The sequence below is a fragment of the Macrotis lagotis genome, chromosome 5, assembly GCF_037893015.1.
Source record: "Macrotis lagotis isolate mMagLag1 chromosome 5, bilby.v1.9.chrom.fasta, whole genome shotgun sequence".
NCBI lineage: Eukaryota > Metazoa > Chordata > Mammalia > Peramelemorphia > Peramelidae > Macrotis > Macrotis lagotis.
Window position 1 is genome coordinate 6098077 of NC_133662.1, and position 18582 is coordinate 6116658.

Genomic DNA, 18582 nt, shown 5'->3' on the forward strand with positions numbered 1-18582 from the left:
CGGGAGAGGTGATGCCATGTCCTGGACTTGAGGCCAGGGGATGCTGTCCTCCAGAGCCAGACGTGACTACGGATGACCGGCCGTCCTGGGCGCCTGCAACTGATTTGCCCAAGGTCACACCCATAGTATGTGTCAAGCATCTGAGGTTGGATTCAACCACCCTCCCTGCCCTGAGAAAAAGGTGCTTATCAACTCAACTAAAAAGTCATGGCATTTAGAAGAAACAGAAACCAGACACATGGACAATTTTGATATAAACTATTTATTAATAGACAAGGCCAGTGAAGATGTTTACTTCTTCTTGGACACACCCACAGTGCGACCCCTGCGGCCTGTAGTCTTGGTGTGCTGGCCTCGGACACGGAGACTAAAGGGAAAAAAAAGGGGAAAAAATTTAGGTCAGATGAGAGTTACTAGTTATCATTTCTCTGCACATTTGCTAATCTTAGTCCGGGGCATCTCCAATTTAGAGCTGACCCACATTACATTATCTACTGAGCATACAAATTATGTCTTCATGTCCCAAAATGTCCTCCAACTTTTGACTCCTCCTTATTTAACTCCTTTCCCCATAAATTTTATTCTCATATCCCATGCATTTTAAAGAATTCATTTCGATTCACTTCCCAATGATATATTTTTTAAAGACTTCTCTTAAATCTTTTACAGTGGCCAAAACAACCATGTCAAATCTTTGTTCACAAGTGGCTCTCCTTGCCTACTTAAACAAAGTAAAACTCTCAACCCTAGCACTCAAGGCCCTTGGACAAAAATCCACCTCCCTCTTTAGCCTGAGCTCCTTTGTTTACCATTTATTCTTGCTCTACCTTACATCTTTCCATATTGCTCAACTTTGTTGAAATATTTCATTTTTCTAGATTATAATCATAATGCACCCAATTATGTGTGCCCCCCTTCTTTTAAAAACCTTGTAACCAGATAGTACTTTATATGCAAGGTACAGTAGGATAGTCAACATAGGTTCAGACAGCTCAGTTTCCTTATGGGCCCCATCTAACTTACCCCCAGAAGTGCCGAAGCCCACGATGTGCCCGAATCTTTTTCAGTCGCTCCAGATCTTCACGCAACTTATTGTCCAGACCGTTGGCCAGAACCTGTATGGGCAGAGGGCACGTCTCTCTACCAGTCACCCCTTTTTAAAAACTCTTAATTGAGCCAACTACTAGCTGCCCCTACCAGTCCCCTCTTTACAGTCTTATAAAGCTAGAATGTTGTTAACCAACCCCCTGCTCTAGAATTTCTCTGCCCCGTACCCCTCCACCTACCTGGCTATATTTCCCATCCTTTACATCCTTCTGCCTGTTGAGGAACCAGTCTGGAATCTTGTATTGCCGTGGATTTTGCATGATGGTGATCACACGCTCCACCTGTGATGGGACAGGGAATACAGGTGGTATAAATCCAAAGCTCCCTTCTAGAATGCTCTTCCTTCTCACTTTATTCCTGTAATTTCTTACCTCATCTTCAGTGAGCTCACCAGCCCTCTTGGTGAGGTCAATATCTGCTTTCCTCAGTACTACATGAGCATATCTTCGACCCACACCCTGGGGAAAAAAAAATAGTTTAAGGAGAGGCAAGAATTTTAGGAAAATTTCCAAATAGCTAATAATGACTAGCAATCCTACCAAACCATAAATGCTGGTTTTTACCTCCAAAGTTCTAAATATCCTTAGTCTAGTTGTCTCCACAGGTTCTCCCCCATCAACAGCCTTCCATAAAGTTTGGTGGTGCCCAGATATGAACTTGGTCTTTGTAATGTCTGACTTAGGCCAAGTACAACTCCCCAAGTCTGAGATACCTTTCCTTGGGTAATATAGCGTAGGATTACATTTTGGGGGTTAGCATTTGCAGTCTGTAATTCACTAATCCCTACTGATAGTGCTATTCAAACAGTCTCTATCCTTCAGTAAAGAGGAACCTGGACCATATTAACTCAAAACTAAAAAGTCATGGCATTTTCAGAAGAAACGGACACCAGACACATGGACAATTTTGATACAATTTATTAATAGATGAAGCCAGTGAAGATGTTTACTTCTTCTTGGACACACCCAAATACAGCAACAAATCAAAAACACCTGGTTTTATTCAATTCAATTATCATCTCTGTGGGAGGAGTCATTTAGCCTTTCAAGAACACAGATCTCAGCCAAATCTATTAGAAAATGCTGATGCTTTTATTCTTAACTTTTCTTCTTTCCCCAAAGCTTCTTCTACCTCTAATGTTGCTTTAATGGTAACTGTAAAACATATTCCACCTTTTCCAGATATTTTAAAGCTGTGTTTCTCTGGAAAAGTGAGAAATGGGGATGGCTAGGTGGTGCAGTGTATAGACCACCAGCCCTGGAATCAGGAGTATGAGTTTAAATCTGGCCTCAGACAATTAATAATTACCTAGCTGTGTGGCCTTGGGCAAGCCACTTAACCCCATTTGCCTTGCAAAAACCAAAAAGGTGAGAAATGGTACTAAATACTGATAGACCTGGACTCAGGAAGACCTGAATTCAAATCTGACTTCAGATACTTTTCTTATCTGTAAAATGGGGTCAATAGCAACCATGTCCTCAGGTAATGAGATTATTTGTAAAGTTGCATAACTTCAAATACAGAAAGGGATCAGTTTATAAACAGGCACTTAGTGCTTACTGTTAGCAAAAATATGTTTTTAGCCTTTAAAAAAATGCTCTGGAAGGAATATGGAAAGCAATGTACATGCAAGTAATTGCACAATGCAAATGGAGTAGGGAAGCGACAAGCAATATATGGGAGAAGAGGAGAAAAACAAGAAGCTGAGACAGGACTAGAAAAAGAGCTTAAGCTCTGAATGCCAATAAGGCTTCTTTTAGCAAAATGATAGCTAGAGTTAAGTGTAAAGCGTGGAGACTTGAAATAGCACTGCAAGTGTGGTGATGAACCTGAATCAAGAAAGGGAGGTGTCTGGAGGGAGCACATTGATATTGTAACTCAAAGCCCAAGTAACAGGAAATAATAGTGATAACCATGGCAGTATCAGGGCAATTTATAAGAAAGGATTTTGGTGTCAGAGGACTTGATGTGTTTTGGGACCAGCAAAGATGATGCTTATTCCAATTAAAAAGTGGGTATCAGGCACTACCAATAAGGAATCTGTCATTCTCAGACGGGGCAGGGTTCTGAATGGCTTTCATTTTATCTGCTGGAATCAAATAGGTCATTCAGCTTCTGGACTGCCTCATCCTTCTCATTTTAGTCTTGGAGTAAAATATATCCGGCTTTGGTGGAAATTTACTTAATTATGAAAGACTGAATTTCAATTTAAGGTCAGAAAACTTGGGAGCCAATGACAAGATTTTTTTAAAAGGACACCAAGAAAGATGTTGTAATAATTACAAGACAGCGAACAGGAAAGAAACTAGATTAGGAATGCTTGTGGCAGAAATGCAAGGGGCAAACTTTAAAGAAAAAATTAGCAGTAATTACATAAAAAGAGGATGAACATAATACCTGACATATTATACCAGAAAGGACCTCAGAAGCAAATTTGTACCATTAAATCACTCAATCATGATACTTAAAAAGTATCTCAAACATTATGTAGACCAACCTCAACAGATGTTCATCAATCTCCAACTGCACTCGTTGTCAAGTTCGGTTTTGAATTAAGTGGAAATATAGTTCCCTCCAATTTAGATTATGGATCTAAAGCTAGATGGGCCTCCTCAAATTACAGGCGATACAGGGATCTCATGAAACTTGTCCAAGGTTAGCAGGTGGTTTGTCAAGTTTCCTTCCTAGGTTTGTTTTTGTTGTTTAGGTCAGGTTCTACAATTTGAAAGATTTAGCATTTTGCCTTTTCTTCCGTAGTTAATTTGACAGATTAACCTGAGGCAAAGATGGTTAAATGACTTGCCGCCCAGGGCACAAAGATGGTTATGGCCAAGTTTTAACTCTTGAAGTCAGGTTCCCAATTCCAAATATAGCACTCTAACCACTGACCACCTAGCTGATTTTATAGCCTTTCAAACACTTAAAATCTGATTCCCATTTTCTGTCAGGCACCTTCTCCAGGCAAAATACATAAATTTCTTTCAACAGCAAAGTCATATCAGATTTCTGCATAAAACCTAAACATTGCCTATAATTACTGTTTTTATGTTATTTTTTAACACTCATTTTAACGTGAAAGATACTCTTAAATAGAGGTTCCTTTAGTAAGCTCTTAACAGCCCTCACCCAGTGTAGCCTCAATGATCCAAATGATACATGTAACTGAAATGTGGTATTCTAATTTAATATGTGACCTGGAAGGTTAAGTGACTTGTTTGCTCATATGTAAAATGCACTAGAGAAGGAAATGACAACTCTAGTATCTCAGCCAGGGGATAAAAGAATCAAAAAACTGAAAACAAACCAAAAAATGCCCACCATAGATCACACTAAGCCCCAATAGTTCAAAGCTTAGAAAATTCATATCTAAACCAGTCTTTAGACTCCCACTATAATTAAAACTCTAACTCAAAAAGAAACAAAAGTGGGTATTCAATATTGATACCCCCCATAAACAATTTAGTGCACTTTTGGCTAGTTCTAATAGCTATTAAAAAATCAAACCTAAAAGGGTTTTTTACTTTTAGTTCTGATTTCTATGAGTTTAAATGAATTTAAACTCTACCTCTGAAAAATTATTATTTGCCTGATCTTGGCAATTCACAAATTCTGAGCCTCATTTGTAAACTGGAATAAATCAGTCTTTTTTCCCCTGTCACGGACCTACCCCCACCACCTTGGTAATCAAAAAAAAAACAAAACAAAAAACCAACCTTAAAATGTTTAAATGGGAACTATACGTTAAAAATTATGTCTACTAAGTCTAACACAGCACTAATTTCAAAGTTGGATTAGTGAAGTCAAAATGATAAGCCTATCTACAAATACCAGACACTGTGGTTTGTGCCCTAGTTTCACAACTGAAGGAAATACAAAATGACTGTTGGAGGTTAAAGTGAAGACAACACCTGCACTGACTAGGTTAGAGCCTTGAACAAACCTTTTCCAGCTCAAACATATTTAGCAAATGTCTACTACTTATCTGCAAGATAACTAGTTAGGAAAGGGAGAGGAGATGCAGAGTGCCCATTATGGAGCAGTGTTTACTTACTGCAAGATGAAAACAACACACAATAACTGAGGGGGGAGAGAACAACCTATATAAAGGAAAAAAAATCCAATGCTAAGTCTGAGGAATATCACACAGTAAAGATTTTGCAGAAAGTAGGGACAAGGGGGCAGCTAGGTGGCACAGTGCTTTATAAAGCACTAACCCTGGAGTCAGGAGTACCTGGCTTCAAATCCAGTCTCAGACACTTAATAATTACCTAGCTGTGTGGCCTTGGGCAAGTCACTTAACCCTGTTTGCCTTGCAAAAAAAAACTTGCCCATCTCTACAGCAAAGCTTTCCCATTACTCAATTATATTGCCTTTCTTCTGTTGATTACTTCCAATTTATCCTAGGCATAGCTTGTTTGTATTCAGTCTTCTTCATTCTATGAAGAGCAACTCCATGAGGGTAAAGATAAGCTTTTAGGTCTTCGAATCTCCAACTCTTAGCAGTGACTGAAACTTTATGAGAACTTAAATGTTTACTTCCCCCTCAATCCTCCCCCCCTTTAAAGAATCCCATTCCCTTAACTACCAGCCCCACCCATTTGCCTTGGAATTCTTATCTACTGCCTTAATTTGAGGGCAACCACAACACAGACCTTCCTAAATAAATGCTCTCTTACAGAACAGAAATAAGGCAATTTGGTGTTGGGGGAGAGACATTTCTGCCTCGGACATTATTGAGAATGAAAACCTTTGGCTCTGGTTTCACTCAACTTTTTTAGTAAAACAGTGACTGGTTCCATTTTTTTATCTCATCCTTTATGGCCTAGTTTCAAATACAATCTTGCAGAATAAAAAAAAAGCTAGAAAATTGACATATACTTATGATATCCAAAAAGTATTTTAACAAGTAAAGAATTTCAGGAAGAGATTGCTGTAGTCATGAAGTAAAAGGCATAATAAAATCAGATACACTGCAAATTAAGATATGTTAACAGTGGACTTCAAGGAAAAAAAAATTCTACCTACAAGGTTAAAATAAGCAAATGTTTCCTACAGCAAATCTGCCTTCCCACCTACATTTCAAGCAGAAAGAATATCACTTATAACACTGTACAGATGGAAAAAAAACTCATACTGAAGAACTTTCCTAACCTGTCCAAAACAAGGACATCTTCAGTCAGGACAACAAGCCCATCACTTTTCACACTATACCATTCTGCCTATGGCTCTTTTAGCACTATGCAAATACATATATAAAGACCTGGCAGATCAGTCAACAATGGTGGTGGTGGGGGCAGGAAGAACAGCACCAGTTCCCAAAAGAATGGATGTTTCCATTGACATATCCCATTCAGTGCACAGAAACTGTCGATGTGTTTATGGGGAAGGCTTCTTCTGATTCTTCTTTGGTGTCTCAGTGGAAAAACCTACTTTTTGCCCTACCTTCTCCATCCAGACCTCTGGCTGACCCTTACCTTGATGGCTGTGATGGCAAAAGCTATTTTCCGTCGTCCATCAATGTTGGTATTGAGCACTCTCAAAATGTGCTGGAACTTCTCGGGGATTACAAGAGACTAAGGATTCGAGATAGCAGGGAGGAACAATTTGAGTAAGTCAGTCAAACAGGGTGTACAACATCAAGAATTCCTTATATGAGTAAGGAGAAACCCCAAGTTATACGTTACGGTAGCCAGATCCTCTCCTCTGTCCCTTAAATACATACAAGGGTGTGAGAGCACCCACCCTCGGTCATACAAGAGAACCGGGAGGTAGGTCATGCCTGAACATGTCCCTGGAAACTTTCTAGGAAACTGGAAACAGGGCTACGGTGTGGAGACCAACTCCAAGAGGTGAGATTCCCTGCCTTCGCGTACAGCCACCCCCGACTGGAGATAGGGGATCCCGGGGGACACCCGCCTCCCCCAGCGCCATTCTCCGTCCCTCCTTTCCAAGGACCCGGGAGCCGGTTCCATGCCCGAGACCTTCCGCCCTAGCCTAAGTGTGCGGGAGTGCTCAGCAATCTCGCCGGCAAAGCGCAGGCCTCCACGCCGGGTCGCCCTCGACGCGTCCCCAGTTCGGTCCGCAGACCCCCGACCCCGATGTCGCCGGATCCCTAGCCGGGGTTGGGAGCCAGCCTTACCATGGCTGCAACGGCGGCGTGAGAGCCTTCTCTGGAAGAGGAAACGGAAGTTACGTGGTCTCCTTATATAGCAGGCCTCGAGGCGGGGGGAGGAGGGAGGGGGAAAGAGAGGAAAGAGGTTCCGTGAATGCAAAAAGACACTTCCTGCTGCTGCTCCTTTGGACGGACGCAATTTCCGGAGGCGGAGTTCCGGAGGCTGGCGGGGCTCGCGTGTTTCCGTTGTGCGCTCTTAAGGCTCGTCCGTTGGGGAAACTAAGAATGTCTGAGGTCGCGGTCCGGAGCTGAGAGAGTGCACACACTGGGGTTTCCGCTAGAGAGCCGAAGCGCATGCCCCCGGGGTCGGCGGAACGCCGGCCACACGCACGCCTTGAGGGCACAGCGTCGTTTTTGCGAGTCTCCCAGGCGCCCGCCTCTCTCCTTGCCGCGCCCCCCCAGGGAGGGGCCGGACCTGCTTCCACAGACACCGGGCGGAAGCGGCCGGGGGGGCGGGACGGCGGGCCAGCGGCGGCAGGGATGGCATCTTCGGACCTGATGCTGCCGGCCGGCGCCTCGGACCTGGACGAGGACGAGAATGCCCTGGTGCGGGGGCCGCGTTTGTCCTCCCCGGCGAGGCTGGAACGGCTGGCGGGGGGGCGGGCGGGGCGGGGCGGCCACTCACCCCCGGGGCTCCCCGGGGCTCCCCGGGGCCCCTTGATTGCAGCCCCGCGCTCGCTGCCCGCCTGCTCGCCTCAGCAGTTCCCTGCAGGGGGGCGTGTGTGCTCGGGCCCATCGTCCCGGCGCCCGAGCCATGTTCCCTCCCCCCTCACCTCCGCTGCCAACGCTCTCTCTCTCCAGGGGAGCGGCCCTGGGCTCCAGGAGCCTCTGCAGCTGGGGGAGCTGGATATCACATCTGATGAATTCATCCTAGATGAAGTAGATGGTGAGGGCTCATGAGATCCTTGGAAACAGGGGCCGGGGGAAGATGCTGGAACGACCCTAGATTTGGGGTTTCAAAAATGAGGAAGCGCCGCAGTGGGGAAAACTGGAAGTTGTGGGATGAGGCAAATGCATGGGCTCCCACGGGAAGGAAAGAACTCATGATTTATTTTTGGTTCTAGTTCACATTCAAGCAAATCTAGAAGATGATTTGGTAAAGGAAGCTCTTAAAACGGTGAGACTTCCTGAGGTGCACATTGACCCTTGCCCTCCATTCTAACATTTCACACCCAGTAATCTTTCCTAAAGTCTTCTTTAATGCGATCCCTAATATCTCTCTTTCATCGTAAACCCTATTTACTCCTGCAGAGCCTCAAGCTTTGTGATTTCTTTTGGCTTAGATTGTCTTTCTTCTGGTCCTCCTAGGGTGTGGATCTTCGTCATTATTCAAAGCAGGTGGAACTGGAGCTACAGCAGATAGAACAGAAATCTATTCGAGATTGTATCCTCAAGGGGGGGAAAATGGGAATTTCTATCACTCGAGTGACGTTATAGCCAAGATGGTCTCCTCTCATACCAGGGTATGACATATGAGAGGGTGAGGCCTTAGCACGTGAGGGTTCTTCAGAGATTTGGAATCTGTCCTTTCTGAGAATCCTCTTAACTGTCCATGGCTCAGATATCCAAGAAAGTGAGAACATCGCATCACTGCACAACCAGATCACAGCCTGTGATGCTGTCCTTGAGGTTAGTGACCAAATTTCTCACATGATCCCCAAGACTCTTAAGAAATCCGAATAAGCACTGATATCATTTCCAAGGTCTCTGACACAATCAATGAACTAGTGTTTACTTAATGGCTGTCACGTACTTTGCTAAACACTAACACAAAGACAAACATGGATCGGTCCCTACCTTCAAGGACCTCACACTTAGAGAGGAGAGTTGGATACAACAATTATGTATGTACAGGATGCAAGGTACTTCTGGGAGTTGTTGAACTAGTAGCTGTAGCTGGCAGGCTCAGGAAGGGCTTCATTTAGACAGTGCTTGAACTGAGTTTTTTTTTTTTTTTTTGCAAGGCAATGGGGTTAAGTGATTTGCCCAAGGTCACACAGGTAATTACTAAGTGTCTGAGGCTGGATTTGAACTCAGGTCCTCCTGACTCCAGGGCACTAGCTCTATCCACTGCACCAACTAGCTACCCCTTGAACTGAGTTTTGAAGGAAATTAGAGATCTCTGAGAGGCAGGAGGGAAAGTATTCCAGATGCAGAGGAGGGGATATAGCACACAAAAGGGAAATGGATGTCTTGTGTGAGAAATAACAATAAGACTAGTATGATTGGAACTTGGAATGTATGGTGGGTAGTACTGTATATTCAGACAGGAAATGTCTGAAGGATCCAGTTTTAAATGCTAGACAGAATTTATTTTTGTTCTTGGAGGTAATAGGGAGGGAGCTGTTAGAGTTTATGAAATAGGGTGTAACTTAAAACAGTTTACCATCTTCCTTGCTTCTGCACCCTAAAAACTATTAGGATCTGCCATCTAACTTGCAGCTGGAATCTCCTATAGATAGAAACTTTCCCTATTAGAATACAGTACTGGGGGACGGCTAGGTGGTGCAGTGGATAGAGCACCAGCCCTGAAGTCAGGAGGACCTGAGTTCAAATCCGACCTCAGATACTTAGCTGTGTGGCCTTGGGCAAACCACTTAAAAAAAAAAACCCTAAAAAAAAAAGAATACAGTACTGTCTTGCTTTTAATCTCTATTGTTATGCACTATAAGTTCTTAATAACTTCTTTTTTTACTCCCTGTGTTTTAGGAAAGTTAGTTTGCAAGCCATGTAGTCAAGTTGTCAAGGAGATTAAATAGGAGGCTATGTAAACAATATAATTAAGAGGAGATGAGGACTTGGAACTCATGTGACTATAGGAGGAGAAAGGGATGGATGTTAGACACTTTAGTGAGATAGAAACTAAAAGATCTGGAAACCAATTAAATATATAGGGTAAGGGAGAACAAGGAGTTAAGCATGCTGCTGTCAAGATTGTGACTGGAACGTACTTTTGATAGTAATAGCAAAGTTTGAAGGAGGTCTGAGTTTGGATGAAAAGATAATTGAGTTCTGTTTTGAACTTGTTGACTTCCCTAAGGAAATGTCTAATAAACAGTTGTGATGAAGGACTGGTACTCAGAAGAGAGACCAGGCAGCAATGAATATGGAGATATATATATATATATATATATATATATATATATATATATATATATATATATATATTTTAACTGAACTCATGGAAACTCCTTCAGTTAAAGCAGGGAGATAAGAGGGCCCACGCTATCCTTGGGGCAAATAGACAGGGAGTGACATAGATGATGGTCCAGCAAAGAAGAACAAGAGAATGCAGTCAGGTAAATAATAGAAAATGTCGCAAAAATCTAAAAGGGAGAGAATATCTAGAAGGATTGGGTGGTCATGTCAGATAACAGCAAATGTTTTAGATGAGGATAAAGACTGAGAAGATACCATTAGATTTGATAAGTTACAGCTCACTGGTGACTTTAGGAGGCAGTTTTGGTCCTTAATCATGAAATATAACAGGAATGTGGGATCAAGGGGAATTGAGGAAGTTTGGGTCCTGGGAACAAGAGTAGATTGAGAAACACTTCACCCCAAGACCCAACATCCTTTATGTCTCTCACATAGGACCAGGTGCTATAGTTGGATAAGAATGGATTTAGCCTTCCTTTCTTCAATGGTCCTCATAAGCCATATCCTCCAGTTGATCCACTCTCCTTGAGTTCATAGAGCATTTATAGACATTTCTGCAGGGATACCTCAACTCTATCCAAATGTCTTTGCTCTAGCTCCTGTGATTCTGTTAGCCCCTATAAAATGTCACTGATCCCCTTCTATTTCCTTTCCTTTTAGCGCATGGAACAGATGCTGGGTGCTTTCCAGAGTGACCTCAGCTCCATTAGTTCTGAGATCCGGACATTACAGGAACAATCTGGAGCCATGAATGTTCGGCTCCGGAATCGCCAGGCTGTGCGAGGAAGACTTGGGGAGCTTGTGGATGGTTTAGTTGTACCCTCTGCACTGGTCACGTAGGCCACCTGATATTATGAATCACTTGGGTCACTGATTAAAGCCAATTCTATATGTTTTAGATAGATTAGTGCTTTCCTTTATTAGCAAGTGGTCTTAGAATCAGATAAGCTCAAGGGGCAAAAGTTTTACAGTAAAATAAGTAGTTTGTGGTTACGTTGATGAGCATGAATCAGGAGTCAGAAAAAAGGAATTAACTTGGGCCAGATATTTCTTGAGCAGTGTTGCCAGAGATCCCATGGGAATCAGGATACTTATTAATGTCAATTAACTCCACCCTGCCCTCACATTTCAGATGATGGAGAGGAGTCTTGATAAAGGGGTAATTGTTCTTTGGGAGGGTTTCTAAGAGGAACTTGTTTCCTCATTGCCACATGACAGCTTGCCATCTCTTCTGCCTGTACCCAGGGCAATCCTAGAGGCACCAGTGACAGATCCTCGGTTCCTGGAACAGCTGCAGGAGCTTGATGCCAAGGCAGCTGCTGTTAGAGAGCAGGAAGCTCGTGGGACAGCAGCCTGTGCAGATGTCAGGGGCGTATTGGATCGGCTTAGGGTCAAGGTGGGGAATAGGTTGGTGCCCCCAGCAACCCTTGAGACTTCCAGAATAACCCCTCCTAAGACTTCCCCGCTCCCCCAATAGATAATAGATATTGCCCTCTACCCTCTAGTCTCTAGGAAATTCTCTCAGAAATCTTCATAAACTCTGAGAAGTTTCCTTTATCAATCTCACTATCATTCTTTCCCCACTTAGTGCCCATTTCCTCGACCCCCCCCCCCTTACAGTATATGGTCCTTTCTCATCAGGCTGTGGCTAAGATTCGAGAATTCGTCCTGCAGAAGATTTATTCATTTAGAAAACCGATGACTAACTATCAGATCCCACAGACTGCCTTGCTCAAATACAGGTCACAGTTGGGTTCAGGGCATGAGGAGGGTCATTGGAGTTGGGAGAGACACAGTAGAAGGTGGTGGGGACACATTCTGAACCTTCCTATGGAATTGTTCTCATGGAAACTGCAGGTTTTTCTATCAGTTTTTGCTGGGAAATGAGCGAGCAACAGCAAGAGAGATCAGGGATGAGTATGTGGAGACACTGGGCAAAGTTTATCTGTCATATTCTCGCTCCTACCTGGGGAGGCTCATGAAGGTTCAGGTAAAACTGGAAAGAAGAGAGGGCAAATCAAAACAGAGGGAGGGATGGGGAAGGAAGACCTGGCTGAGATGTATCTCAGCTGAACCAGGGAGGTGGGTATCATTTTGTGCTTTGTTTTGTTTGTTGGGTAGAGGAGAAATAAGGATAGACATTGTCATGGACTTTTTTTTCCTCGATATTTCCCCCTCAGTATGAGGAGGTGGCTGAGAAAGATGATCTGATGGGTGTGGAAGACACAGCAAAGAAAGATATCCTGAGAGCCAAGGGGTCCTGGCAGAGACTTGCTGAAAATGGGAGGTGGACTAAGAGGAAGTTAGCTCTATACAGAGATCTTGGGTGAAGTAGAAGTTTGATTGTTGAAAAGAGATATGGTCACTTAGAAGTGACACTTTTATGTCTAGATATCTGAGATCCAGAGCAATATTGGACTTGTACCTAAGTTTTGTTTTCCTTAATTACTCCTTCCCAATCACGGTTTTTCTCAAAGCCATCTCTCCGAAGTAGAAACACAATCTTCACTTTAGGCACCCGTGGCTCTGTCATCTCTCCTACGGAGCTTGAGGCTCCCATCCTGGTGCCCCATACAGCTCAACGTGGGGAGCAGAGGGTATGATGGTAACAGGGAAGGGATTTGGGGTATAGTGGGATTTGAAGAGGTATGCTTCTACTTCAGGGCATGCAGAGAATGGGAGAAGCAGATATACTCAGAATACAATGCAACATAAGAGTAGAAGGGCTGAAGAAAATATAGATAAGGAAGAAGAATTGGGGTAGGGGAAATGTCAGTGTTGTAGACATCTTTAACATTCCCTATTTAAATTCTCTTAATATTCAGTCAAGTGTTCTATAATCAACATTGTGATTGGAGGAGTGTGATGAGCCTTAGGAGTGGTAGGGTTTTTCTCCCCAACCTTGATTCACCTTTGCCATTTTCTCAAGATTAATTCTGGGTGAAGAAGAAAAGACTGCCAGGGGAGATTGGTGTCAGATCTACCAGGTTTTTTTAGCCCTCTCTCCTCTCCCATCTCTTTTTTCTCACTCAAAGTCTTTCTTGCTCCTAGTATCCCTTTGAAGCACTGTTCCGCAGCCAGCACTATGCTCTCCTAGATAATTCCTGCCGTGAGTATCTCTTTATTTGTGATTTCTTCGCTGTCTCTGGCCCTGCAGCCCATGATCTTTTCCATGCTGTGATGGGACGTACTCTCAACATGACTCTGGTGAGATTCCTAAAAACTCTGATGCCCCTTATTATAGAGTTCTCATTTCATGGGACACATTCTCATCATAACCTGTGGGAGACCTTGAAGGTTTCCCTAAACCTTTACCCTCTTAAATCCTGCCTTGCTCCAGTTCTGAGCTGTGCCATATGAAGGGCACATTTTCATCATAATCTTGATAGGTTTTTTCTCCCTTTCCCCTCCTTGCCACCTAACACGGGAACCTTAAGACTCTGACCAGGAAGAAATGATGGTGGTGGTGGGGAGATGAGTGAGGAGTTATTCCTTTCTTTAATATTTTCTACTTTGCCCTTCAAAGAAACACAAAACAGAGAGAGAAAATTTATGTGTGTGTGTGTGTGTGTGTGTGTGTGTGTGTGTGTGTGTGCGCGCATGCACGCACATACTCCTTTGAAGGAATGTGGATTAAATATTTTTTTCCCTCTCTGACTTTCTTTTTCCCATGACTGGCTCACCCTGACTTTTACCTTCAATTTATAGAAACATCTGGAATCCTATTTGGCTGATTGCTATGATGCCATTGCTGTTTTTCTCTGTATCCACATTGTCCTCCGATTTCGCAACATTGCTGCTAAGAGGGATGTCCCTGCACTGGACAGGTCACTAATATCTTGCCTTTGATTTTATTGACTTCTAACTCCCTCACTTAAAGGAAATAATCCTGCATTGAACAAGATACTGATAATCCTCATACCCATAGAGACTTCTTATGCTGAACCACCCCTTGATTCCTTACTCATCTTTTCCCACTCTGTGAAAGCTCCATAGCATTTACTTATAAAAGCAGAGCCCTGTGGAGGATTAAGTTTGACTGTGACAATTCCTTTTGTACCTTACAGTCTTGTAGGGAGATGGGACATACATGATTGTAGCACAGATAATTGGAGAAGTGTAAAGTATACTGGGGAATGGGAGGGCATCATCAGTGAGAATCAGTGCTTCCCCAGAGGCATCATGTGCATTGGACTTGACTTTAGCAAGATGTGGAAAGTGTTTTGGGTTTATAGGAAGAATGATTAAGTTTGAAGCTTTCACTGCCTATGTGACCTTGGGCAGTCTTCTTTGCTGGTACTTAGTTTCCTAATCTGCAAATTGAGGCATTGGACAAGATGACATCTCAAATTTATGCTCCTCTGTAGAAGGTTAAGGGAAGAGAGGCCCTTCCAAGGATTGGGAAGAGTATTAATGGGCATAGGGTGCAGAGGCATGGAAATCATGTGAGCTAAGACTGATGAGGTCAAGTAGCACTAGATTATATAAGGAAACCTCAAATGCCAGGCAAAGGAACTAGAATTTTATGGGGTAGGCTTTTGGGAATTGCTAAAAAATTTGTGCAGAGGAGCAGCTGAACTAGTTATGTAAAAGGAAACTTGTTCTGGCAATTGTATGAAGAATAGATGCAGTTTCCAGTGAATGCATGGGAGATAGATCTATCAGGGCCCACTGAAATGGGGAGGGGACAGTATGGAACTATCAGATATTGCAATAGAATGCTAGAACTTGGTAACTGATTGGATGTGAGAAATAAAGGCAAGAGAAGAAACAAAGATAACAGCAAGAATTAGGAGAAAAGAAACTAAGTGATGGTGCCCTTTCCCTCAGATCTGGGGCCCTTTGGTCTATTTGGAAGGAAACCCAAAAGGGATTTTTTTTTTAGCCTGGAACATATGTCTTTCTTCTCTGACTTCTGATCCTTGGTAACCCCCAGGTACTGGGAACAGGTCCTGGCTCTACTGTGGCCTCGGTTCGAGCTGATTCTGGAAATGAATGTACAGAGTGTCCGAAGCACTGACCCCCAGCGACTTGGAGGGCTGGACACCCGGCCCCATTATGTGAGGGCAGGGCAAGGGCTACTTTGGAGTTATTGAGATAACCTCTACTTGGGGGAGTGAGGTGGGATGACACCCCAGGGACTTGGGCAGAACTAAAGGACTGATCATTGGGGGGTGAAAGAACAGTAAATTGAAATGGGTGGGGTTGGGAGACAGCAGTCTGGGAAACAGGATAATTATGGAGAATTGGTTTAAGATATAACTGTAATCTCTCCTTAGATCACCCGTCGTTATGCCGAGTTCTCTTCGGCTCTTGTCAGCATCAACCAGACAATTCCCAACGAGCGGACAATGCAGTTACTGGGACAACTACAGGTGAGATGACCTGTTTCTAGACCTAGGCCTTTCTCTAGCTGGGATTGCTGGGGGTGGGAGGGAAATCCTGCCTCAAATAACCTTGCTTTCCATTGTTCTCTCCTGCTTTCCTAGGTGGAGGTAGAGAATTTTGTGCTCCGAGTGGCAGCTGAGTTCTCCTCACGGAAAGAGCAGCTTGTGTTTTTAATCAACAACTATGACATGATGCTTGGTGTGCTCATGGTAAGAGATTTTCCCCAAAACCTACAAAAATAGTTCTCCATTCCTATCTCAGGAATTATTCCTTATCCAGAGAAGGGTTGCTTTCTAATGAAAGGACCCATTATATTTACTCTTAAGGCACTTTGAATCCCAGTCCATCTTCAAATTTCCCTTTTTTGTCTTGCAACTTTCTGCAGGAACGTGCAGCAGATGACAGCAAAGAAGTTGAGAGTTTCCAGCAGCTGCTTAATGCCCGAACACAGGTCATGGATTTTCTCTCACTCCTAGTCCTTTCCCTAAGTAGTTAGACAAATTGAAGTGAATATTCTTCCAAACCTAGCTTATTCTCAGGTACACTGACCCCGTCCAAGCCCAACCCTAACCTTGTTTATGTGTCCTTTAGGAATTCATTGAAGAGCTTCTGTCCCCACCTTTTGGGGGCCTGGTGGCATTTGTGAAGGAGGCTGAAGGTCTAATTGAACATGGGCAGGCAGAGCGACTTCGAGGGGAAGAAGGTGAGAAAAGCACAGGGAAAGGATGAGACAAAGAAATATAGGAACTGGGAAGAGAAGGGGATAGGACCTAGACTAGAGATGTCAGATATGACGGCCATAACAATTCTGAGTGCAGTCTGAACTAGGTTAAAATGAAGTTTCTATTTGATTTTCATGCATATATATATATTTTTTTATATGTGTGGTTTTCTAAGTCAATATGCAGCCTGCCGGGATTCATGTGTACCATTTACTGGCCCCTATTTTTGACACCACTGAGCTAGATGAACATGGGGAAAGCAGGAATTAAGTTAGAAGTCCCTAGGAGGATCTAACTTCATCTGTGGGAGGAGATAGCCTTCTAACAGTATCACCATGGTTTTTTTTAATATGTTAGCCCGGGTGACTCAGCTGATCCGTGGCTTTGGCAGTTCTTGGAAATCTTCAGTTGAATCATTAAGTCAGGATGTCATGAGGAGCTTCACTAACTTTCGAAATGGGACCAGCATCATCCAGGTAATACCCTCTTCTCATTTTTTGCCCCTTTCCAATTTTGTGAAGTCAATAACCAGGAGTCAGTAACTGGACCCCCAGTCGCTGATCCCACCTTCAGATTCTAATTAGCTTCATTTGGTGGTTCTTGAGCTCTAACCACCTTTGTAACCTTTTATGATCTCTGAACAGGGAGCACTGACTCAGCTGATCCAACTTTATCACCGCTTCCATCGAGTCTTATCCCAGCCACAGCTCCGAGCCCTCCCAGCCCGCACAGAGCTCATCAACATTCACCACCTTATGGTTGAGCTTAAGAAGCATAAGCCCAACTTCTGAAATGTTTATCCTTGGGATTTTCCAGGCTCTCTCTTGCTCCATTCTATCCCTAGGATGTCTTCAATTTTTCAGGATGCCACCTAATGATTCCCCAGTTCCTGTATTTCTCACATGCTTCTGTTTCCAACCCTATATTACTCCCATGACTTTGCCAGGGTTGTCATAATCTATTCTGGACGTTTTTCAAACTGACACTTTCTATTCATGGTTCTGTCCTTCTAACCAATAAAACTTGGTGCCTCAGTGCTCCCCCCCCCCCCCCCCCCCCGTCATTTCTTGGATTCTGAGTTGTAAGAGAGGATTTTGAAGAAATTGCTTTAGATGGATATAGTTCCCCAGGATCACTTTTGGTGGCAGAACTCCAGGGCAAGGGCTTTTAATCATTTTTGTGTCATTGTCCTTTGTGGCCATCTAATGAAACTGATTAAAATCCCTCCTCAGAATGTCATTCTCATATGCATAAAATAAAATGTGTAGAATGAAAGGAAACCAATCATGTTTTAATTATAAAAAAATTTAAAAGTTCATGGACTACTGGTTTAAAAAAATCCATCCTTAGGTAGATCCTATCCCAAAGTTTCCAGTTTTCTAGTCCATAGTGTCTACTTTGGGATCCATGATTTTGTTAGTGTGGATACTTCATTAATATAAATTTGTCCACGTTCTGAGTTATTATGACCAAAATAAAAAAAAAACACCTGGGCACCAGAACCTCTTTACACTTAAGTAGACACACTACACTTAAGTCCTCAGATCAGACACAGTCTTACTGGACTTGTACAAAGCCTTTCCACTTTTGTAGAACCTTTTAGGTCTGTCTTCTCATATAGCCTTTGTTGAAATCCACAGTAGGAAAAGAAGTTGCCTACTTTCATCAATTCTGAAAAGCATAGGGCTATTGATTACAGAGAAAAAGCTGTTGAAAAACTGCCTAGGAGTGCTTCTCCCATTGGTCATATTGACCAAAGTTAAAATCACAGCTAGAATAATGAAGTGGACAGCCTGGTAGTTCAACACAAGTTTTCTTGGCTAACCACATGAATCATCAATTAGCAATGCATAACTGGAAGTTCCTAAGCCAGGCTAGCAAACTGCCTTACTCTAAGGAACTTTCTAACCCCAACCCCATTTTCTCTCCTGCCCTCTTTCTCTGCCCCTTTCCCACATCTCAGGTTTTCCTGACCCTGGGGCTGGTGTCTATTCACTGTACCACCTAGCTGCCCCGCCCCACCTCACATCTCTA

General features: G+C 43.3%; 2 protein-coding genes across 2 annotated transcripts; one reads left to right on the forward strand and one right to left on the reverse strand.

Moving 5' to 3' along the window:
• Nucleotides 1-246: 246 nt before the first annotated feature.
• Nucleotides 247-7352, reverse strand: RPS18 (ribosomal protein S18). The gene is made up of 6 exons (XM_074236595.1): nt 7247-7352; nt 6582-6680; nt 1479-1565; nt 1287-1388; nt 1024-1115; nt 247-367 (listed from the first exon to the last, which is right to left on the reverse strand). The coding sequence occupies exons 1-6, from the start codon at nt 7247-7249 to the stop codon at nt 292-294; spliced, it is 459 nt and encodes a 152-aa protein (XP_074092696.1). The 5' UTR covers nt 7250-7352; the 3' UTR covers nt 247-291.
• Nucleotides 7353-7514: 162 nt separating this feature from the next.
• Nucleotides 7515-17590, forward strand: VPS52 (VPS52 subunit of GARP complex). The gene is made up of 20 exons (XM_074236578.1): nt 7515-7825; nt 8081-8165; nt 8344-8396; nt 8588-8663; nt 8841-8908; nt 11099-11274; nt 11684-11834; nt 12080-12180; nt 12296-12428; nt 12619-12676; nt 12902-13035; nt 13490-13645; nt 14147-14265; nt 15375-15498; nt 15718-15813; nt 15928-16035; nt 16212-16277; nt 16418-16529; nt 16906-17024; nt 17193-17590. Exons 1-20 carry the CDS (start codon nt 7574-7576, stop codon nt 17337-17339), a joined length of 2334 nt encoding a protein of 777 aa, XP_074092679.1. The 5' UTR covers nt 7515-7573; the 3' UTR covers nt 17340-17590.
• The last annotated feature ends 992 nt before the right edge of the window (nt 17591-18582 follow it).

Excerpts from the sequence above, each read along its gene's own strand:
- RPS18 (XM_074236595.1), bottom strand. Across the intron at positions 1,566-6,581 it reads TTGCCATCACAGCCATCAAG|GGTGTGGGTCGAAGATATGC; the intron begins GTAAGGGTCAGC and ends TTTTTTCCCCAG. Across the intron at positions 1,116-1,286 it reads AGGATGGGAAATATAGCCAG|GTTCTGGCCAACGGTCTGGA; the intron begins GTAGGTGGAGGG and ends CTGCCCATACAG.
- VPS52 (XM_074236578.1), top strand. The coding sequence starts at position 7,574 with ATGCCCCCGGGGTCGGCGGAACGCCGGCCACACGCACGCCTTGAGGGC. Across the intron at positions 8,664-8,840 it reads ACAGAAATCTATTCGAGATT|ATATCCAAGAAAGTGAGAAC; the intron begins GTATCCTCAAGG and ends TCCATGGCTCAG. Across the intron at positions 16,036-16,211 it reads TGATGCTTGGTGTGCTCATG|GAACGTGCAGCAGATGACAG; the intron begins GTAAGAGATTTT and ends AACTTTCTGCAG.